The sequence below is a fragment of the Scyliorhinus canicula genome, chromosome 7 (assembly GCF_902713615.1).
Source record: "Scyliorhinus canicula chromosome 7, sScyCan1.1, whole genome shotgun sequence".
Lineage (NCBI taxonomy): Eukaryota > Metazoa > Chordata > Chondrichthyes > Carcharhiniformes > Scyliorhinidae > Scyliorhinus > Scyliorhinus canicula.
Window position 1 is genome coordinate 46,545,176 of NC_052152.1, and position 24,722 is coordinate 46,569,897.

A 24,722-nucleotide genomic window follows, 5' to 3' on the forward strand; every position below is an offset into this window, starting at 1 on the left:
GGATCATTTTGCAATAGGGAGCAGTCTTAGCAGATGATAGCAGGACCTAATAGTGTTTTAAGCCGGATCAAACAGTGGATGGATAAAATAGATCTCCGTCATATCTATTCAAGTCTGTAACCCTTAAATGAAAGGGGACAAAAATTGGCCATGTGAACGAAATGGCCAGGGTGGGAGTAATAAATTTATTGTGAACTAGTGAAGTTGGAGGTAAACAAGTGGTTGAACAAATCAGTCGCTGCAGAAATGAGGTGAACAGAGGGCCAAAAGCTAGGCAGTTGGGATTTTGAATGAACAATTTTAAGTGAATGAGGGGAATATTTTTTTTCCCAGAGATGGATACAGAAGGAGGTAGGCTTGGGTCATGGAAGAAGGCGCTGGATTCTCTGTTACTGAGACTAAGTGTTGACGCCGGGGCAGGTTTCATTGACTTTCACAACAGCAAAACTGGCGTCAAACATGGACCGATTCAGTGACTGTGGAGGGGCTAGCACCAGCGGCATGTGGAACATAACTGATTCCAATGAAAAATGGTGTGGGATTCGCCGGGTCCGTGATTCGCCAGGTCCATGATTGACACTCGGGAGGCTGACAAGCTGCAGCCGCATATACACATTACAATCTCCACACACTCTCATCCCAGCCAACTAGGTGGCACTGGAGTGCGCCCATGCTGCTAATGGGTCGTCTGGGGCCAGAGGAGAGTGCCATGTGGGGACACAGTGGGCTGTTAGCGCTGTGCGGAGCTGCATGGCTGCCTGGCAGGCTGCGGCAATTGTGCTCTGTGCCTGTCCACCTGACCCCACAGCCCACCTCCTGGCCACCTCCCCACTACTCCCCCCAGCTCTGGCAGAAGCCCCCCCCACCTCGGCCATCGGCACTACTGTCAGCAAACTATGGCAATGTCGGACACTTTCCGTACCCTCTCTCTCTCCCTAACCAGCCATGACGCCGGTTTCACAATTTTTTAAAACACAAGAAACTTGCTATCGGGAATTCAGCCCATCGGAGTTGGAGAACCACAGAGACCCCGGAGAATATCAGGTTGTGCCAACTAATGATATGCAAACTGTGTTTACTGTATGTGCGTTTTGGAATGCATTGACGCCGCTGTCGAGGCGATGGAGAATTGTGATTTGCCGTGAAATCGTTGCCCGCCACGATTTTGGCATTGCAACTGATTCTCCGCCCAATCATGTTTCACGATTCTGCCGTCGGCCGACAGATAATCAATCCTGTGGATAGTGAGTGATAAAAGGAAGTGATCAGAGATGATGGTGTGAAATCTCCGCCTCTCCAGCACATGTTCCTCAGCAGCATATTGCCGCCTGCAGCTGGATTCTTCGTTCCCGCCGCCAGCCAATGGGATTTCCCATTGTGGTCACCCCACCCCGCCGAGAAACCCGTGGGTACGGGCGCACTTTCGGCAGAATGAATAATCCCGCCGGTGGAGAATTTATCCTGGTTTTATCTGTAATTAATGAAATAGGATTAGCAAGAGCATGAGAGATGGCAAAGGGAAAGGGTAGTCAAGAATATGGGTTCGGGAACTTAATTTGAGGAAGAGATTTAGGGATGATAAAAGGACAGTGAACCCAAGGGAGAGCATATTATGAACTGAGGTGGAGATTGAAATCATTGAGAATGAAAAGTTGTTTCATACATATCACCCACACAGACTGCACCACCGCAATTGACGCACTTGCCCCTCTCTTGCAGGATACGCTGCCTCACAAATGGAGGCTGCAGGTGTTAAGCAACATTTCAGACACAACTGCTTGTCCTTACCCTGGTGGAGAAGTCAGTGCTTCCCATCATTAGAAATGTCATTGATGACGCCTTGACCAGCAGTCTGGTTGAAACCATAGAAGATGATGGTATCCTCATATTTAACCCTCCTTCTCACACATTCCAGTGCCCTCCTCATTCTACAATCTCTTCTGATTTACAAGCTACTGATGGTGCAGAGAAACACTTTTGATTTGTCCTCCTTCCCTCACCACAACCTTACCGTCATGCCTCTCTCCTTTAAGATACTGCCACCTGGCTAAGCAGTGCCAGAAAAACAAGTTGAAGATAACAAGACACTGAAGATGAAGAAAAGTTCAATGCATGTCCCACTCCAGGGAGAGGCAATGGCTGGGTGTTCAATTGTGAAAAGGCACAGCTTGGTGTGCAGGGCATAATCATAATCTTGGCTTGCCTGGTACTGGGCGGCAGATGAGATGGTCAGAGTGAGAGGAGGCACCTGCAGCCTGCAAAGGAGAAGAGGTAATAGAGGGAGGGGTATGTGACATTTTCTTGGCCTGGCTGGGTTTGCCTCTGGATGTGACCATGCACATAGCTCCGAGATGAGGAGGGTGACATCAACACTGGGAATTGGGACATCAACAGTTATGGGTTCAGGTGGGAAGGTTAGAATAACCACAATAATGACTAATGGATCCAGGATTATTGGGAGATGCTGAAGAATAATGGAAGGCATCTCTACTTACAGAATATGAAATTCCAGGAAGATTGGATGCATAACGACAGGCACTGAGGGAAGTCAAAGCTGGCCTCAAAGTAAAATTTGAGCATCGCCATCTTGTAAAGTCGATTTATGGAGCAGGTCGTACATCCCAATATTTGGCTGATCGATTCAAATGGCATTTTCCTGTGATCATTCGTGATAAGTTCAGCACAGACCATACTCAATCACCCATGTGTGCAAAACGCAGAACATAATATCTAACATTAGGTGGACAGCATTTGCTGAGTATTGTTACAGCTACACTAACAACCAACTTTTATAAATCAGTCAAACTTGTAACATGGCTCAGTTATGTTTGCTAAAAGTGACATACATTTATATGCAGCGACCCATTCTTTGCAAACAAAAGAAATATGTTCAAGTCTTGTGCCTTTTCGGAATTACCTGGGAGCTTGGGAGTGCCTGCATTGCTTTCTCCATGGCAACACCTCAGCCAATCAGTCAATTTGCCAACCAAGCAAAGGTCTAGACTAATACTGGGAGATGCGAGTCCAATCCAAGACAGTTGAAGGAACTTTAAATCGCTCACTTATTAAAAATTTGGAATAAAATGTTAGTCTCATTAATAAAAATCATTAAAAACTGAACTGTCATAAAAACCTATTTGGTTCACTAATGTGTTCCAGAGCAGGAAATCTGCTGCCCTTATCTGGACTGGCTGACTTGTGACCCAGACCAACATCCATGTGGTTGACTTTTAATTGCACTCTGAATAGCCTAGCAAACTACTCTGTTGTGTCAAATCACTACAAAAAAGTAAAACAAGAATAAAAGTGCACTGACCACCTGGTATTGACCTCGGTGCTGAAAACAAAAAAGGCACATACTGCCTGTCAACCCTGCAAAGTCCTCCTTACTAACTTATGCCAAAATTGGGAGAGCTGACCCACAGATTACTCCAGTGATAGCCTGACATAGTCGTACTCAGCAAATCATACCTTGCAGCCAATATCCCAGACTCCTCCATTTTATCCCGGGGTATGATCTGTTCCACTGGCAGGAAAGATACATCAGAGCTGAGGGAACAGTGGTGTGGTAGTCACCACTGTTGTATTATATTGTATATATTGGTATATATAAGGCCCCTGTACTACAGGTACGGGGGTAGATCCCTGCCTGCTGGCTCCGCCCAGTAGGCGGAGTATAAATGTGTATGCTCTCCAAACAGCAGCCATTTCGCCAACTGCTGTAGGAGGCCACACATCTCTGTGTAATAAAGCCTCGATTATATTCTACTCTCGTCTCGTCGTAATTGATAGTGCATCAAGTGGTATATACAGTCATGAAGGAATGGTCCTGGGAATCATTAACATTGACTCTGGAAGACTCATGACATCAGTTCATGAGCAAGGAAATCTCCTGCTGATTACCACATCAGCTGGTAAATCACTTCTCCATGCTGAAAACCATGCTGGAAGAAGGACTGAGGACTGCAGGAGTTCAGAATGTACTCTGGATGGGGTGGCATGATAGCACAGTGGTTATCACTGCTACCTCACAGCACCAGGGACCCTGGTTCAATTCCGACTTTGGGTCAGTGTCTGTGTGGAGTTTGCACGTTCTCCCCATGTCTGAGTGGGTTTCCTCCGGGTGCTCCAGTTTTCTCCCAGTCTAAAGATGTGCTGGTTAGGTGGATTAGCCATGCAAAATTTCCCCATAGTGTACAGGGATGTGCGTTATGGGGATAGGGCAAGGTGGATGGGGGAGTGGACATTGATAGTGTGCTCATTCGAAGGGTCGGCACAGACCCGATGGGCTGAATGGCCTCCTTCTGCACTATAGAGATTCCATGATTCTTCAATGCCCATCTCCAAGAGTGGCTTGGTTGCATCACAGCAGAATGAACTGGCCATGTTCTGAAGAACATATCTGCAGCAGGTGGTGAGAGAACCATCGAAAGGGAAAAACCTACGTGACTTTGTTCTCACCAATCTACCTGTCACAGATGCATCTCTCCTGGACATAATTGGTAAGAGTGACAACTGCACAATCTTTGAGGGCACCCTGCATTGTGTTGTGCTACTGCCATGCAATATGGAATAGACTCAGAGACAGTTTAGATCTGTGAAGAGTTGTGCATCCTCCTGAGGTTATTTCCAACAAACTTTGAGGGCAGTTGAACATTGAATAGAGTTAGTACTAGGACTGGTTCAGTGATTGCCTTCCTGCCTGTCAAAATTCCAGGAAGGTGCAGTGCTTTAGAGGTTAAATTTCCTCCATCTTGCCTATTCCTCCTGTTGTTCAGCTCGCCATGTAACTGGCGGCAAGGGCTGTATCTTCATAACCGTGTGTTTGTGCAGCAGGCCACCTCGCTCTTGACATTTGTTCTGCGGAGTACACCAAGGCTCCTCCTCAGGGGTCCAGCCAGAGGAAGCTTTGTTTCAGCATACCAGTGGTCTACTGTATCACATTTCCTGTGACAGCATGACTTTTATTGTATGCTTGCTGTCTATAAGATCATAAGACAAAGGAACAGAAGTAGGCCACTTGGCCCATCAAGTCTGCTCAGCCATTGAATGAGATCATGGCTGATCTGATATAATCCGCAACTCCACTTTCTCACCTTGTCCCCATAACCCTTGATTCCCTTCCTGATTTAATATCTGTTGATCTCAGCCTTGAACATACTTAATGAACCAGCCTTTACAGTCTTCTGTGGTAAAGAATTCCACAGATTCACTACTCTCTGAGAGGAGGAATTCCTCGCAATATCAGTCTTAAATAGGTGATCCCTTTTGCTCTCTGGTCCTAGATTCTCCTGCAAGGGGAAACATCCTCTCAGCATCTACTCTGTCAAGACCCTTGAGAATCCTACATGTCTCAATAAGGTCACATCTCATTCTTCTAAACTCCAATGAGTACTACTCAACCTCTCCTCATAAGAAAATCCTGCCTAGTGAACTGTCTTCAACGCCATTATATCTTTCTTGAGATAAGGGAACCAAAATGTTCACAATGTCTATTTTTACATGGGTTGCATTCCAAAGTCATGCGCCATTACAACAGCAAATAGCACTTGCCTCCCAGTAGCCACCCCCTGGTTTGCCATGGTAGCTCAAGTTGAGATGGTACAGTGGATTGCTGAAGAATAAAGGCAGCCGGATGGTTTCCAGGATATGGAGTACTGACCGGCAAGATTCTCTGCATACAGTTATGCCAGCCAGACATTCAGCGAGTTGAATTCTGTTTGCCTCTGGTCTAGGACAGATGACATAAGGCACCCGTAAAGCAATGTGTATGTAGTCAATGGCATCCTGGACCATGGAGAACTCTGTAATAATTGCAAAGCTTCGTGCTCGTTCTCTCTGCCGCTCTCTAATAAGAGAGAAAGAAATGTAATCAGCTTTCTATGAATAGAGAGTGTCAGTGACTGCCCTGGATTATAAACATGGATGTTGCAAATATTTTCAGCTATACCTTAGGAGGAGTCTAATGCATGAAAGTTCATGGCTATTCAGTTATTGGTAATGCAATCCCAGCCCCGCTCTGAGGTTGCAGTTGTGGTTGCAGTAGGTGACAGATTTCAATGAGGATGACCTTTGTGAAGCACAGATGTCTCACATCGAGATTCAGGTAGGAGAATTGCTCCTCAAACATCCTGGGAGGATATCACCTCTTTCTGACAACACTTATCCCCCTACACCTCCTCCCTTTTCTAGCAGCTCTGGTTATTTCCCAGTCCAAGAGGAATTCATACTACTGTACTCATGTCTGGGGACATTTGTGCAGTAACCACGAACACGGGACCAAGACCTTCAGCCCATGCCACCGTATAGATTTTAGCAATTATAATGAACTCTAAAAAGCACCAAACACTTGCATCATTGTAGCAGCAGCTAGTAGAAATCAATAAACAATAACCTGGACGATATTGATGATCTGTTTAAAATAGCATTAGTGGGAGATCCATTCCTCTGCTGAACGTGTCTTCAACTGTGCATGCTTAAAAGAGGACATTAAGTGGTATGTTGCGTTCCAAAATAGCAGCTCTGGCAGCATTTGTCTCTGCCCATTCTGTACTCCCTCAGGCTGCTCACATGAATGCTATCATCCTGATCTATACGCCAAGCACAGTACGTTGCACCAGATGTAAATGTGCATGCCTCTGATGCTGTTTTGGACCTTTAAAGTTTCTCATAGTGCTCACAAAAGCAGGTACTACATATTCTAATTTTGTGAAGTGATTGTCAGTTCACAGCGCTAAGAGGTCAAAAAAGAACAAGGAACATTGATTGGAATGGGGGAGAATGGGTACAAAATCTGAAACAGAAGGAGCTCACTGAGGTAACGTGGACATGGAATTCACTAGCAGCTTCTCCACATATCTTGGGAAACCTGCTCCAGTACTTTAAAGGTTGGTTCCCAATTAGAGTAATTCTGTTATTTCATCAAACAAGTACCATGGTTAAACATTCAAATAAAGATTCTCCATTTTTAAATGTTTGCATGTTTAGATATGACTGGCTCATTTTAAATGTTTATATAGCAGTTGCCATTTTAAACCTTAACATAAATGTTGACATGAATGGAGAATATTTGGGCATTAATCTGAGAGTGAAATACCGACCAATTTTAGAATTAATATTCATTCTATTTTAATTTTTGAACTTTTTATTTAAATTTTTGAGGCATTCAGGACGTGTGATACTCATATAACCCATTTTAAAGGTGCTCTCCACTTCTCCAACCCTTTTTGTGACTGATATAACAGAAAAGTACTGTGGATGCTGGAAATCTGAAATATAAAAAGCAAACGCTAGAAATATTCAACAGGTCGAGCAGCATTTGTGGAGAGAGAAACAGAGTTAACATTTTAGTTTGATGACCTCTGTCAGAACTCAATGATCTGCAACGTTAACTCTATTCCTTCTCTAAAGATGCAGCCACACATTTTTGTGGCTGTCTGATTCTGGGCCTTAGGCAGCAGCACCCCCATTCTCTTTGCTTTCTTCACTGGCAATGTTCCGACCTCCAGTCTATCGCCTTAGTCTTCACTGTTCAATCCACGTTATCAACCTAGCTCTTTGACGCCTGAACTCTCAACCCCACAATTCCTCCAATCCCTCCCAAATTTACCAGTAATGCCATTCTCCCAAGGTAGTTTTCTTTTGTTTTAAATCTTTTTATTCTCCACATTTTCATCAAATAAACAACAAAATAAAAACAAACAAAATAACAATCCCCCCAAAACAACACCCCCTCAGTATACAGTCCAATACATCCATTTGTGCATTCCAAGAACAGTAAGCAGTGCAACAATACAACAATAACACCACTCCCCCCCCCCCCAATGTTCAATGGCAATCAGTTCTCGAAAGTGCATAATAAACAATCCCTATGAATTGTAGAACCTCTCCTTCATTCCCGTAAACTCAAATTTCACCTTCTCGAGAGTCAGAAATTCAAGTACGTCCCCCCGCCAAGCCGAGGCACAGGGTGGAGCAGCTGATCTCCACCCCAACAGGACCCACCTCTGGGTAATCAGCGAGGCGAAGGCTAAAACATCTGCCCCCGAAACCCACCAGCAGCTCAGGCCGGTCCAACATCCCAAAATTGAGTTCTGGGGGACCTGCTTCCAAGTTCACATGTAGTACCCCTGAGATGACACTAAAAACCTCCCTCCCACAAGGCTCACATACGTCCTCTAATCCCTCAAAGATTCGGCTCATCCTCCCCCCCGTGTGGTGCGCCCTATACATGAATTTCAGCTGTATCAGCCCCAACCTCGCTCATGAGGTTGAGGTGTTCACCATTCAGAGCACCTCACACCACAGACCTTCTTCCGTAACCTCCTCCAGCTCTTCTTCCCACTTGGCTTTAATCCCTTCCATAGATATCCCGTCCTCCTCCAGAATCGTCCACTAAATCGCCGACACCACCCCCTTCTCCATTCCCCCAACAATGAGGCGGTCGGTGCTATCGGTAAGCTTGAAATCTCCTTCCTAGCAAAGCCTCAGAGTTGCAGGTACCTAAATCCTTCCCCTTGACCCAATCCATATTCCTCCCCAACTCTTTCAACCTCACAAAACATCCTCCCAGGAACAGGTCTTTTAATACCCTGATCCCCCTCTCCTCCCATCTCCTCCCGTCTCCGAACGAAAGGCTCTGCTGGTACACTTGAGGCCTCATGTGGTGTCTCCTTCCCACCTTCTGCTCGGTTGTTGGGCGGCCGGCTCTCCATCCTCATGGGTGGCAGCATGAGCCTCATTATATCGGGTCGCTGCCTCGGTCTCCAGCCTCCATACTGGTGCCATCACCAAGGACCGCAGCGGTATCTCTTATTCCCCAAGAGCTAACCGGTTATCCTGGGTGGCCCTTGAAGACGGGATCTCTGAGTGACCAGAATGTAGCTGTCATGCTGGGAAGCATACACAAACGTGCACAAATGCCGTACTGTCTCTCTGTTGAGACGAAGTCTCCTATGGGACATGCTGTCCCTCATCTCCTTGAAAGACCAACAACGCCTTTGCACTTTGGGCCATTGCTGGCACCCCCCTTTGGGTTCCTCCTTGGCATGATGGGTGGCCGGGTCTTCAGGATGTGCGGCGGCTCCCAGCAAAAGGGGGGGAGGGGGGGGGTTGCAGTTGCCGTCTCCACCCATCAGCATCGCAATGGCATCCTCTGCTGGAACAAAACCAACATCCATTTTGGCATCTATAAGGAATTGAAGAAAGAGATGGACTGACAATCAATTAGGGCTTCCACCCCATGACCCTCAAATCCCCCAAGCCTCCCCCATCGTTGCGAGACCCACCTTCTCTCAGGGTACCATCTAGCGAGCCGATTGTGCTGGAGAACCTCGGTCTGCACACTCACCCCCAGCCGCATCAGATGCCCCTAGACCCCAGATTCCTGCCGGGAAAATTAGGGAGACCTGTACAGGTGCCCTCGTCTTATCCACACACTTACCATTTGGTCACGAGGATATCCCCAGTGCTGAGGCCAAGCTCTTGAGTGTTTGATTGTTGGCAGCTGCCTCTATGGTGCTGACGCTTCTAGAGTTCAGACAAAGTGTTCAGGCTTCAAAGTTTGATTGAAAGGCGATGCAATAATCATCGTCTGAGAATAGGCACGTGTACCCATAAGAAGCCACTTGAGAATATTGTGATTATTAAACAGTCAACAGTAATAAAGATTTGAAAATCAACTACGTAACACTCCACAGATCACACTAACCATTAAACAACAACTAAACATTATTGTTCCATATTGGTACCAATACAAAGCTACATCAACTAATTTTCACAAAAAAGCCCAAGCACGTTGTATGTGTTATCATGTCCAGAACATTGTCGTAGAAATTATGTGTCCATCAATGTGTTACGCATTCCATGTATCAGTACCATTATCCGTCAAGGAGCCACAGCTGTGCAGGCCCTCCTACACAGCCCAATCTCACCAGAACCAAATCCTGGCATCCACATAGTCCACTGGTACTCAAGGTGAAGTTGAACATCCTTGACTTCCAACGTGCTTAACCCGCGGTGACGTGCCAGTTACATGCAGCAGTCCCCACACCAGAAACAAAAGCATCAGCAATCTGCAAAAGCATTTCTTCAACGGTGTCATCAGCTGGCCCATTTGGATCAATGTCACGCATTAGGTCCCGCAGCATCTTCTTGCTTCAAACCGGATTATCTTCTGAATTTATACATCCCCTTGAGACTGGTATTCCAGGACTCAGGTAACTTAGAAAAATTTTTTCCTCCTTCCTGGCTACTGGAAAGGAAGGAAACTAAATTTCCGGGCACTTATAACCACCAGCAGATGCAAGCAGCAAACACAACCTGCAGCTGTGAAGTGCTCCCACAATTAACAAGACCAATTGCTTATTAGCAATCTCCTTAAGGGGAAATTTAGCGTAGCCAATCCATCTACCCTGCCCATCTTTGGGTTGTGGGGGTGAGACCCATGCAGACATGGGGTGCTGTGAGGCAGCAGTGCTAAGCACTGCATCACCATGCCACCCCATTCAACTGTAAATCTTGAGGCTGCTCACATTCAAAGGGAGTTCAAGTGACCGTAAGCATATATCCAAGAACAGGGCTCAGTCCTGGAAGTGTTTGGTAGGATAGACAGGCAGCAGCTGTAGTCGCCCTTGTTATGGGGATCCACAATATTTAAAATTGGCTTGAAAGCTTCACAGACGAAAAGCCCCTCAACAGCCCCCCCCCAAACCCCCTCCTCAGGGGTAACCGCTGACCTGGAACGCTTCAGGGCACTGACCATGCCCAAAGCCCCTGAGGGGTCCCCTACTCACCTGAGCACTGGGGCAGCAGCTCCAGTATCCTTGAGCTGTATGGGCAAAAATGGAAATGGCTACACAACTCCTCAGTTCCCCTTAGCAGCCATGGCGTCAGCTTCACGTTTTTAAAAAGGAGTACTAATGACGTCTGAGTGATTTCTCGCTAGGGAATCGGTTAATTCCCAGGAGTTCTTTACATTTGTCTTCAATCTCGCTAATGAGATTAAAATTAATGCAGATTGGGGTTAATGATATGCTCGCCATATTTGGGCGAGTTCCAGAACTCGCCATCGGGACAGGGCCAGGTAGATGGCAAACTGATTTGTCCCTTGCGCGGACCTTCATTTTGACCTTTCCCACTATTTAACTGGGGCCCAGATCCACAACGAATGCAATCACGCCCAAGGCTAAAGCATTTGTGACAATCGTCAGCCATAGGTGCGGAGTAGATGATCCATCTCGGCCTCCTCCTGATGTTCCTGGCATCTCAGATACCAGTCCCCAGCCAATTCGATTCACTCCACATGATATCAAGAAACAGCTGAAAGTTCTGGATACGAACAACATTTTGGCATCTGTATTGAAGCCTTTTGCTCCAGAACTAGCTGTGCCTTTAGCCAAACTGTCCCAGTTACAGCTAGATCCCTAAAATCAACCTTGCAATTTAAAAAAATCGCCTGGATTAGTCCTTTCCATAAAAAGGAGGACAAATTCAAACCAACCAATTACTGCACAATCAGCCTATTCTTGATCATCAGCAAAGTGATGGAAGAGGTCATTGTCAGTGCTCTCAAGCAGCACTTACTTGGCAATAACTGATGCTCAGTTTGGATTCTGCCAGGGCTATTCAGCTGTTCAGAGTAGAGGCTATTCAGCCTCTTTACAGCCTGAATTCAAAATGGACAAAAGTGCTTAACTCAAGAGGTGAGGGGAGAGTGACTGTTCTTGCCATCAAGGCAGCATTTGACTGAGTGGGCATTGAGGAGCCCTATAAAAACTGGAGTTAATGGGAAACAGAGGGACAATTCACCACTGGTTAGAGTCATACTTAGCACAAAGAAAGATGGTTGTGGTTGTTGTTGGTCAAACATCTCAGTCCCAAGGCATCACTAGCAGGAGTTCTTCAGGGCAGTGTCGTTGGCCCAGTCATCTACAGTGGTTTCATCAATGGCCTGCCTGCCATCAAACGTCAGAAGTGGAAATGTTCATTGATGATTGCACAATGTTCAGCACCATTTGCAACTCCTCAGATACTGATGCATTCCATTCCCATATGGACAACATTCAGGCATGGGCTGCTAAGTGACAAGTAACATTTGCATCACACAAGCACCAGGCAATGACTATCTCCATCAAGAGTGAATCGGCCATCTCCCTGGGCATTCATAGCATAGAATTATAGAATCCCTACGGTGCAGAAGGAGGCCATTAGTCCCACCAAGTTTCCACCGAGCCTCTGAAAAATCATCCCACCTAGTTCCTATCCCCGTAACCTCACCTACGGGCAATTTAGTGTGGTCAATCCACCTAACCAGCGCATCTTTGGGCTGTGGGAGGAAACCAGAGAACCCCGAGGAAACCAGATACGAGGAGAATGTGCAAACTCTACACAGTCAGTCACCCAAGGCTGGAATTGAACCCGGGTCCCTGGCGCTGTGAGGCAGCAGTGTTAACCACTGTGCCGCCCTAACATTAACATTATCAACATTACCATTGCTGAATCCCCCACTGTTCACTTCCTGGAAGTTATCATTGACCAGAAACTGAACTGGACCAACCATAAATACTGTGGCTACAAGAGCATGTCAGAGGCTGGAAATTCTGTCCAGAGTAACTCATCTCCTGACACACAAAATCCTGTCTACCATCTACAAGGCACAAGTCAGGAGTGTGATGGAATACTCCCTACATATCTGGATGAGTGCAGCTCCAATGACATTCAAGAAGCTCAACACCATCCAGGACAAAGCAACCTGCTTGATTGGCACCCCATCCATCACCTTTAACATTCACTTCCTTTACCACCGATGCGCAGTGGCAGCAGTGTGTACAATCTAGAAGATGCACTGCAGCAAGTCACCAACGATCATTCGACAGCACCCTCCAACCTCTATCACCTATAAAGATAAGGGCAGCGGATGCATGAGAATACCATCACCTGCACATTCCCCCCCACATTACACATTATCCTGACTTGGAACTAATTCACCGTTCCTTCACTATCACTGGAGCTCCTTCCATAACAGCACTGTGAGTGCACCTACGTCACATGGACTGCAGTGGTTCAGGAATACAGCTCATCATCTTCTCAAAGGTAATTAGGGATAGGCGATATAAATGCTGGCTTAGCTAGCAATGTTCACATCCTGTGAGAGAATTTTTAAAAAGTGAGATCGCGTTTTCCAATTTTCCAGGCCCCTCACTGGCAGCACAAGAGGAAACCCGCCACGGAAGGTTGGGAACTTCATTTAAATGTATTAGCTTATCACGAGTGAGGCCTCCCGCCGAGACTGCCCTACTTGCTGAATATTCATCAGTCGCAGGTGTGATGTTATGCCAGCGCAATTTACAACAGCTATATAAAAGTGAAAACCTGGCGCTCACGTACGATATCCCCTTTGGAAGGGGATGTTGTAGGTGAGCACTCAGGTCACCATCACCGCCCAGGGTGTCACCTGCAGAAGGGACACTGGAGAGACATGGGGGACCCAGATAAGTTCAACTTGCGAGGGGGGAACTCAGGGTCAGCATCTCAGGGGGTGGGATCATTTGCAGGCCTTAGTGATTCTTCATGGCTGTGAGCCTCTACGTTTAAAGGGATCTTGTGGCCGGAGTTCAGGAAGTGCTTTCGGTATCCTCCTTGCTGAACTTGTGGCGATAAAACCGCTGAGGGATTCCCTTCCAGAGTGGCAGCTGAAAAGTGGGTGGGAGGAGGTGAATCGACAGGCGACTGTAGATCCCTGGATGGGGGTCCCATTAGATGCCAGGCTGCATGGGCAGAGTGGAGGACTCTGACAGGGGGCATTTTTTTGTAGCCTCATAAGGCATGAAGACCCTGACATGGGGGGGCGAGTGAAGTGAGAAGATTCCTCTCACTCAGGCAGCACTTTGAAACCAGGGGGCATGAGTTGTATGGAAGTTCAAGGCCACTGGTTATGGAAGACAGCTGTCAGGGATTCATGTATGGGTCGCTGGCTGTTCAAGTTGGGATGCTCGTTTAATCCTCAACACTTAAAAGCTGGAAGAATGAGGGTGCCCTCTAATGATGAAGTTGACCATGCTAATTTCAGTCTTCACATGCACCAGATGTGCCTTGTCTGCCACAAGGGGAAGCCAATTACTAATTGGCAATGATGCCAATTTAGTCAGCATTGCAATGCATGAATGGACCACTGATTGGCACTCAATTTCTAACCCTTTATTGATCAATATTGGTTTGATGTTTTAAGGTTAATTTGTGATTTGTTTCTTTCAGGCAGTTTCCCTCTGAGGGACTGTTTGTACCTTTAATTTACCCATCAATTTATTTTATTTAGTTTACTTGCTTATTTGTGTTTATTAAAATAGTTTGAATCTTAGTCCCAAAGTATTGAACTCCAAGACTCATACACACGTCTACATAACAGAAAGGTGACACAAATGTTGCCCTCAATGCAAGGCATTATGGTGAATTCGCTCAGTCACCCCTGTTCAAGGGATGGTGGGGGGCAGCAGCATCTTGTTCCCCCGTGAGGTTCGAAGGCACACAACTGCCCTCACTCCTCACTCATGGCGGGGGAATGGGGCTCATGGACTCCAAGGATTTCAATGGTTGAGGCTCTTTATTCAGGTGGCGTTGAGGGGGGAAATGTGGGGAAATGATTATTGTGTGACGGGAGGGAGTGAGGCTCAGCAGAAAGGGGCTCACACAGGATGATGCACATGGATGGATGTCCCAGATCCTGAGGTGGCTGAGGGTCACAGGACATTGTCAGGAATCCTCATTGGTCACTCTAATGTTCTCTTCCTTTCAGTTTTTGATTCTGGAGAATCATGGAGTAAGTCAGAGTCAGTCGAGCTGCCAATTCTTTTGATTGTGATCAACAAACAGCAGTGATATCGACATGCCGCTGCAACGGCCAGGACCAGTGCCCTGCAGAGGAGGGAGAGGTAGGGCCTGTCGATCTTCCAGGAGCAGGGCCACAGATGGCAGAACCTCGGAGGAAACTACCAGCCACGGGTGCTCCAACATTGAACATCCTACCGTCAGAGGTCCAGTGGCTATCCTGGGGGACAATGGACTACCTGTACCAGGTGATGCAAGAGTAGGCACTACATGAATTAGGAGGTCACCTATTGCTTGTGACCCTGAAAATTACTACCACTCTGAACTTCTATGCACCAGCATATTTCAGGACTGCACAGGTGACCTGTGGTGTGCCTCAGGGGTCGATGCTGGGACTGCACCTTTTCACAATATACATTAATGATCTGGAAGAAGGAACTGAAGGCACCATTGCTAAGTTTGCAGATGATACAAAGATCTGTGGAGGGACAGGTAGAATTGAGGAAGCAGGGGGTCTGCAGAAGGACTTGGACAGGCTAGGAGAGTGGGCAATGAAGTGGCAGATGGAATACAATGTGGAAAAGTGTGAGGTTATGCACTTTGGAAGGAGAAATGGAGGCATAGGCTATTTTCTAAATGGGGAAATGCTTAGGAAATCAGAAGCACAAAGGGACTTGGGAGTCCTTGTTCACGATTCTCTTAAGGTTAACGTGCAGGTTCGGTCGGCAGTTAGGAGGGCAAATGAAATGTTAGCATTCATGTCAAAAGGGCTAAAATACAAGAGCAAGGATGTACTTCTGAGGCTATATAAGGCTCTGGTCAGACCCCATTTGGAGTATTGTGAGCAGTTTGGGGCCCCATATCCAAGGAAGGATGTGCTGGCCTAGGAAAGGGTACATAGGAGGTTCACAAGAATGATCCCGGGAATGAAGAGCTTGTCGTTGAGGACTCTGGGTTTGTACTCGTTCGGAGTTTAGATGGATGAGGGGGGATCTTATTGAAACTTACAGAATACTACAAGGCCTGGATAGAGTGAACGTTTCCACTTGTTTCCACTTGTAGGAAAAACTAGAAGCAGAGGACACTATCTCAGAGTAAAGGGACAATTCTTTAAAACAGAGATAAGGAGGAATTTCTTCAGCCAGAGGGTGGTGAATCTGTGGAACTCTTTGCCACAGAAGGCTGTGGAGGCCAAATCACTGAGTGTCTTTAAGACAGAGATAGATAGGTTCTTGATTAATAAGGGGACCAGGGGTTATGGGGAGAAGGCAGGAGAATGGGTATGAGAAAAATATCAGCCATGATTGAATGGTGGAGCAGACTCGATGGGTCGAGTGGCCTAATTCTGCTCCTATGTCTTCTGGTCTTTTGGCCTAACAGGCATGTCCCAGGTGCAGGGTGTCACTGACTGCACCCAGGTGGCTCTATGCTTCCCATGGCAGCATTGGGCACCTTTTTCCCTCAATGTTCAGCTCATCTGTGACCAGGCAATGTGCATCATGAAAGTGTGTACCCATTTGCCCGCAAGTGTCCATGATAGTTACATTTTGGGGTGCTCGCAGATCCCAGCCATTTTTGAGGAAGAGCAGAGGCTGGAGGGGTGGCATCTTGGTGACAAAGGGTGCTCACTCAGTCAATGACACCTGTACGGAGGGCACAAATACCCGCTGAGATTCACTACCATGAGGCTCATGTGTCAACGCGTGCGCTAGTCGAACAGGCGGTTGGACTAATCAGGATGTGGTTTCGGTGCCTGGACAGGTCAGGGGAGGCCTCTAATACTTCTCCCAGAGGGTGTACTGCATCACCATGTTCTGCTGCGCTCTGCACAACCTGACACTGGAGCAGGGAAAGCAGCTGGACTAGGAGGAATGCCGCATCTCCTTGGATGAGCACGATGTAGAGGAGGGCTTGACGGATAACACGCAGAGGAGGTGGAGGAGGGGCTTTGGGCGACAAGGCTTTGCCCACATGAGGTGTAGGGCTAGGAACGCCTCATTGGCTCTTGATTTGGAGCAGTCTAGGACTAAGGTGTGAAGACCCTATGGGGTGTGACATCCACTCACTACTGAGGTGCCTGTGGGAGATTATTGTGATTGTGGCTACATCCGTGGGCAGGGCACTAAAGTGATTGGCAGGAAGCATGAGGACAATGACAATGGCTTGCAGTGAAGACTGTGCGATGCTCCTCTCATCCTCAATAATTGTCTGACTCCTGCCTGACAGAGCTGAACGCGACCTGCCAATGAATTGGCTTATCATGGGGCACAGAGACGCTGGATGACAAATCACAGCTGTTGCTGCCTCCTCCAAGGTCAGGTGTCCTGGTGTTTTTCTCCAGACTCTCAACACTTCTTCAGCCCTTGGCATCCTCATAACTAGAGAATTCGTCAGGCAAGCGATACTGAGCATTGATGTTGGAAGAGGGATTTAACCTTCCATGGATGAGGGGGTGGATGGGGCTGGGGGTCCTGTTCCAGCAACGGTGAGTCTTTATTGTGTTGTTAGCAGGGGATGAAGTGCCAAGTATGTGCGGAGGTTTGCACAGCAAGGCACTATGACATGACAGCATGGAGGATTTGTATGGGTGAACAAAGTGATTTTTAATACAATTGTGATACTACCAGGGGCTGGTTTAGCTCACTCAGCTAAATCGCTGGCTTTTAAAGCAGACCAAGCAGGCCAGCAGCACGGTTCGATTCCCGTACCAGCCTCCCCGGACAGGCGCCGGAATGTGGCGACTAGGGGCTTTTCACAGTAACTTCATTGAAGACTACTCGTGACAATAAGCGATTTTCATTTTCAATTACTAGTGTCTAGGTTCATCCGTGCCAACTTGGTGCCAACAATTTCTTACTCTTCTTCACTCCCCCACCACATCTATATGTATCTCCAGGATCCACAGCTGAGGTTGAGGTGGTCTGCTGACTTCCACACCCTGTTGCCTGAGATGAACTTAGTGGATGTCCCCTGGGGGCCTGGACCTTGAGAGCTGGACATGTGTTACAGTGCTGTCCTCCTAGGTGTGTAGGGTTGGAGGTATGCCGTTCACAGGTAGGGGGTGTCAGATGGGCTGGACACCCCCAGGGTCTCCTGGGTGGAAGGCCCTGGGCTCCTCCATGGGATAAAGAAGCAGTTGGAGTGAGATCCAATCCACCATCCTCTGGCATTGGCACTTGTTGATTCCCACTAATGCCTGCAACGTGCAGTTGAAGCCCTGCACCACGGACCTCATTTCCTGAACCATGGAGTGGACATCACCCACCATGGAGTGCATGTTCTGGGCCAAGCTCTTCTCAGCGGACTTCACCTTTGCAGTGTTAGCCTAGGTGTGTTGGAGTGATGACACCATCTCATCGGACAGAAGAAGATGGGACTCCTCCAGTCAACTTTGTTCTCCGAGGAGGGATGCTGTCAAACTTTCCTCATGCACGTGACTCTCTTTTGTAGCTCCAGCAGCTCTGGGACATCTGGACCCAGGGGAACATCATTGGCCAGGGACTCGACAGAGGCGCGAGTATCTGCACTGGTGGAGGGTGCAGATGATAGCTGTGAGGCCTCATCAATGCTTGTCTCCGAGATGTCTCCCTCAGAGCTTCTCTGGTCTGTGGTCTTCAGAGGGCGCGAGGATGGTTAGGGCTGGTCGACTGACCTGCAAGGGAAGCAAGATGGCATTAGTGCATTATGTGGATGGTTGATGGGAGAAAGTAAAGCTTGCATAAAGGTTGCATGTCTTGAGGGTTCTCACTTTTCTCTGCTAACCCCCACCTTGCCCTCTGCCGAGGTGTGGTCCTGCTACTCGTCTGTCAGCTCAAATGCTCTCTCCTCATAGGGCGCTAGGCTTCTTAGCTCAGGCATAATTCTGGCAGGCTGTTCCCACTCATGACGGTTGTGCTTGAGTTTGTCCTGAAATGAGATATATGGGGAGAGTGTAGTTGGGAGATGGTGATGAAGGTTGGCATGCATAGGACATGAGTGGGAGCGGGGATGTGAGGAACAGATTATCTATTGAGGTGACACTGGAGATTTGGGGGTTGGGGCAGGTGTGTGTGTGTGGGTGCAGGGGGAGGGGGGGGGGTGTCGTGGAGGGCACCATGACAAGTGTCGGGAATCTGTGAGGTGGCTGGGTGAGAGATCACCGTGGATGTGTGATGGGTGTATGAAGGGGTGCAGCAGAAGACATGAGGAGGCAGACTTACCCTGATTGCACAAAGGTCATTCATCGGCTTTCAGTTCTCTTATGGAGCATCCTCTTATGGAGCAAGTTGGTACTCATTATCACAGCCACTGCCTCCTAGGCAAGGAAGGTGATCTTGTATGACGGATATCTGCATGATCACAGGTAGGGAATGTCATGCCTCTGCTCCACACCATGCAGGGGTTTGGTGAGGGTTCCCACCGTGAATCGCGATGCTATCTTCCTGGCAGCCATCCCTCCGACTGGACTTGGAACAAGTGCATGGAAGGAATTTAAAAGGAGCTCCCCACTGATTACACAGATTAAGTTTTCCCAGGGTGAGCGGATCAGAGACAAGCTACCATGAGCAAGGCGTGAATCATGTGAAAGAAATAGTTAAAGAGGCTGGATATTTGGTGAGTTTTCCCACTGTTGGTTGGTGATGGCAGGATTCTCCCCGGTTTTCTCACTGGAACCAACAATTCGTAAATTCTGTCTCCTGGAGCGATTTTCCAGGTCCTCCATTTTTCCTTTAACCACCTCTGAGTCTCCCTCATCACAACTATTTTGGCAGCCAGCGAGGCACGCTAGTTCTGACGCTCCTTCACCGTCTCCTCCACTTTCCGAATAGCATGGCCCTGGGACTCCAGCCTCTTTTCCATGTGGTCAATTCCCACTTTTAGTGGTTTCACTGCCTTGGCTAGGTCCTCTTAGGCTTTCCTCCTCTGCCGGCTGAACCTCTCATTCAAGTAGTCCACCAATTGCTCCGTCGACCACTGGTGTCAGAAGAGGGAGGCGGGGTGGTGGTGTTGTTGGGGGGGTTATAAAGGGGTTAAAACAGGGAAGGCAGGATGGGAGGAGGGGAAGGACAGGGGGTTTTGGGTGCTGATTACCTAGTTATTTATTATGATGTTCCTATTTATTCTTGCTCTTGTTTTTGAATTTACTGTTGATATAAATGCCTTAATAAAATGTTTTAAAAATATATCCTGGGGGGTCATCATTGACCAGAAACTGAACTGGACCAGCTATATAAATACTGTAAGAGCAGGCCAGAGGCTGGAATTTTACAGTGAATCACCTCCTGACTCCCAAGAGCCTGTCAGCCATCTACAAGGTCAGGAATGTGATGGAATACTCTCCCTTTACCTGGATGAGTGCAGTTTCAACAACACTTGAATCTAGACACCATCAAGAACAAAGCATCCCACTTGATCGGCACCCCATGCACCATGCAGGGGCTGGTTTAGCTCACTGGGCTAAATCACTGGCTTTTACAGCAGACCAAGCAGGCCAGCAGCACGGTTCGATTCCCGTACCAGCCTCCCTGGACAGGCGCTGGAATGTGGCGACTAGGGGCTTTTCACAGTAACTTCATTGAAGCCTACTCGTGACAATAAGCGATTTTCATTTAATTTCATTTTCAATATTCGTTCCCTCTGTTTTGTTATGCTCTTGACATAGCATAAGCTGCTTCCTTGATGTGCACTCTGACAAAGGAAGGTTCAGACTTGGAGATAGCTTTAACACATTTATTGAACTGTTAACGGTTCTCCTACTTGGATTCGACTCTCCTGCTAATCCTGCTATAGCTACTCAGACTAACTGACCAGTCTGCTCTAATCCACGTGGTGGGTGTGATGTGTTTCAATCAACCCTGTATGTACTCACTAAGTGTCTCCACTGGAAAGAGACTGAGCATGTGTGCTGTGTCCTTTTATATGGGTTGGTGTAATGCCCCCCTGTGGTAGTGTCACCTCTGTGTGTGTCTTGAATGCCCATTGGTCGTGTCCTATCTTACTGACCTATTGGTTGAATGTCTGCGTGTCATGATGTCTCTGGTGTTCCCTCTAGTGTTTATCCAGTGTAAGTGTATTTACTGATACATATCACCACATCCTCCACCACTGACATACAGTGTGCCGCATCTAGCATCTAAAAGATGCACTGCAGTAACTTACTTCGCCGGCAACTTCCAAACCCGTGACCTCTACCATCTAGAAGGACAAGGGCAACAGATGCATGCCAACAACACCAGCTGCAAATTCCCATCCAAGCTACACACCATCCTGATGTGGAAATATGCCATGATCATAATGAACGGTGGAGCAGGTTGAAGGGCTGAATGGCCTCCTCCTGCTCCCATTTTCTATGTTTCTATCATTGTTCCTTCACTGTTGCTGGATCAAACACCTGGAACAGCACGGTGGGTGTACCTACACCACATGGACTATAATGGTTCAAAAAGGCAGCTCACCACCACCTTCTCAAGGGCATTTATGAATGGGCAATAACAGTAACGCCCATATTCCATGAACAAATTATTTTTAAAAATGCTTATTTACTGACCCTTTACCATTACTTTGATGGCTCCCATAGATATATCTTAGTTCACTTGTCCTCCTCACCTATATGCTGCCCTTTGTTAGCATCAACCTGCTTACATATAGATATTTGTCATACCCAGATTGACCTTTCCATCAGTTCACTCAAATCCACAACCCCCTCTGTGCTGTTAGACTGCTTGCCTACATCAAATCACAGATAAGTCACAATATCCTCCGATGGGAAAAAATGGGTGAAGTCTAAATTTTCAACTCCCAACATAAGCTGAGAAATATTGTACATCAATTGTTTATATGTGGAATACAGGGGCTCCTATAAGCAACCATTGCAATCGGCCAAGAAAAGGTTTGGACACCTCTCCTGCAAAGGGTTTTTCACAAAGTCTTAAACAGCAGCTGGTACTGAAGTACAATAACAACTTGAAGGTCCGCCTTCTCAACCTTGTCCCTTGCCCGAGGTTAAATCACCACCAGTCAGCTTTCCCCATCAAAGGGGAAAGCAGCCGATGATCATCTGGGACTATGGTGACTTTACTTACTTTTACAATAAAAACTACCATTTACTTAGTGGAAAAGTACCCAGTGGCACTTCAACAATGTTAACACATCCCAAAATTTGAAATAAGCAACAAATATACACAAGACGACTTTTAGCATAGCCACTTGGTGGAAACCTGGCAAGTGGATGGGTAGTTAAGGTTGGTGTGGTGATTTACTCACTGATGTCTTGCACCGATCCTGTTGTCTTCGAGTTTGATCTGTTCTTCTGAGCAGCTGCAATGAGGCTCATTTCAAGCCGGTTGAGGAGTTCTTAAAACATGTAAATCAACATTCTAGGAGATTACTGGGCCATCCGTGGATTGAGTAAAGATGATGTTTTGGCATTTCAATTAGGCAAAGGAAGCATAAAGCGGCATCAAAATGGCACCTCACTTGCCTTGGGCTATCCCTTCCTTCCTGCGACATCTGATCAAAATCCCTCACAGCGACTTACCTTGTTGACGACAACTGTACCGTTGGTACTGATTGCCAACTTCCTACCACTCGAAATTTGACACCTGTCCACTAGTCAGCTGTCACTTTTCAGCTGTTTTGGGCAGGTAGTTAACTGGCAACATGAAGTTGAGATCTGGGATTTAAATGTGAATTTAACCATATAGTTCAGTGACACTCGTATTAATTTATTCAATCTAAACAAGTTGTCTGTTTGTGATGTACATTTCACAGAATTGTTACAGTGCATAAGGAGACCACTTGGCTCATCATGATCTACGGTTATTGCCATTCCTTCATCTTCTCCCTGTAAGCTTGCACATTTTTCCTTCTCAGATAGCAGTCCAATTCCCTTTTGAATGCTTCAATTGAACCTCCCTCCACCACACTCTCAGGTTGTACGCGCCATACCTTCATCACTCGCTGCATGAAAAAATGATTTCTCATGCCTCTTTTGCCAATTATTTTAAATCCATACCCTCCTGTTCTCGATACTTTTGCTAATTTAAATGGGACTTTCATTTGATCTTGTGACCACATTGTTTGGCCCTGACAGAAATCGACATTATAGAGGCATCCATGGGGTCATAAAAGGCAGTAGCAGATCAGATACCTATTATACACCCTAAATAATTTTCCTTTCCAATATGGAAAGGTTATTTAATGGATAGCTGATCCAATGAGCCTGTTTTGCTCCCCCCTGAAGAATGGTTCTACCATACAGAAAAAGTTAATTCTATCAAGTGTATTATCTATATAAATAGCAGGCTTTGTGCAAAATTCTCAAGGAGCAATTTTAAAATTGAAATATTACACCATACTTCCTATCTAATGCAGGCTGTACATGAAGTAATCATTTAAAGACATTTAGTACTTACTATAACACGTACACAATATCTTGCATAGGTATCTTGCGTGAAACAATAATGTTGGACCACAGACGACTGCAAGTAATGATGGATAGAAACCGATTACCTTTACCTGATGTAGGAGATTTGCAGCGTTCAATTTCCAACGATACAGGGCTATCCACAAATTCAGCCAAACCTAAAAACAGGAATGAATAATTATCACACTACTGGATATTATCAAAGCATAACACTTTAAAATTCCATTGCTAATTCTGATAAATGCTTGGAGGATTCTGAAATAATTCCAACAGAATAAGGTATTATTAATAATATTTGGACCAGTGCATAATTTTTTTTTTTTTAAATAATTTTTATTGAAAATTTTTGATTTTATACAACATTGACGCACCTTAGTAAAATACCGAAAGTAACAATAATATTAACAATCATATACATTCGCCCCATCCCCATGAACAGCCCAGCATTTTAACAACAATGCAAATTAGCACACTATAAAGTTACAGAATAAACACTACAATAATGCACCCCCCCCCCCCCCCCCCCCCTGGTTGCTGCTGCTATTGACCAAGTTACCTATCTCTGAGCCAGGAAGTCCAGAAAAGGCTGCCATCGTTTATAGAACCCTTGTATTGATCCTCTCAGGGCAAATTTGACCTTTTCCAATTTTATAAATCCCGCCATGTCACTGATCCAGGTCTCCACGCTTGGGGGCCTTGCATCCTTCCATTGTAACAGAATCCTTCGACGGGCTACTAGGGACGCAAAGGCCAGGACACCGGCCTCTTTCGCCTCCTGCACTCCCGGCTCTACCGCAACTTCAAAAATCGCGAGTCCCCACCCTGGTTTGACCCTGGATCCAACCACCCTCGACACCGTCCCCGCCACCCCCTTCCAGAATTCTTCCAGTGCTGGGCATGCCCAGAACATATGGGCGTGGTTCGCTGGACTCCCCGAACATCTGGTGCACCTGTCCACACCCCCAAAGAACCTACTCATCCTAGTCCCGGACATGTGGGCCCGGTGCAGCACCTTAAATTGGATGAGACTAAGCCTCGCACATGAGGAGGAAGAGTTGACTCTCTCCAAGGCCTCCGCCCAAGTCCCGTCCTCTATCTGCTCCCCGAGTTCCTCCTCCCATTTAGCCTTCAGCTCCTCCACTGACGACTCCTCCACCTCCTGCATTACCTTATAGATGTCAGACACCTTCCCCTCTCCTACCCACACCCCCGAAAGCACTCTGTCCCGACCAGTGCATAATCTTAACTACACATCAACCAAAGTTTGATGATCTAAACTAACGTTTTCTTACACTGCCTTGTCACTTTAATTTTGACAGGAAATAAATTATTTTTTCAACAAATCTTTTGCCTCCAGAGTAATTCAGATCAATGGAAGTTTAATACTTTTGATTCTGCTGAAACTAAAGGCAATTTGCTTCCACACTAACTGACATAGTCATACACATAACCTATAGGCAACATTGAGTTCTGTACTTTAGCAGCGACATATTTG

At 46.7% G+C, this 24,722-nt stretch overlaps 1 protein-coding gene across 6 annotated transcripts in view; it reads right to left on the reverse strand.

The window, feature by feature from the left end:
* The window catches only part of stxbp5l (syntaxin binding protein 5-like), a 721,261-nt gene that overhangs the window by 122,132 nt on the left and 574,407 nt on the right, over positions 1 to 24,722 (reverse strand). For 5 of the 6 annotated variants that reach the window (XM_038801940.1, XM_038801939.1, XM_038801935.1 and 2 more), the window contains exon 19: positions 23,320 to 23,385. In XM_038801940.1, coding sequence (XP_038657868.1) covers positions 23,320 to 23,385 — 66 coding nt within the window. Of the gene's footprint in view, positions 1 to 23,313; positions 23,386 to 24,722 lie in introns of all 6 variants that reach the window. The other variant, XM_038801938.1, reaches the window with a different exon arrangement.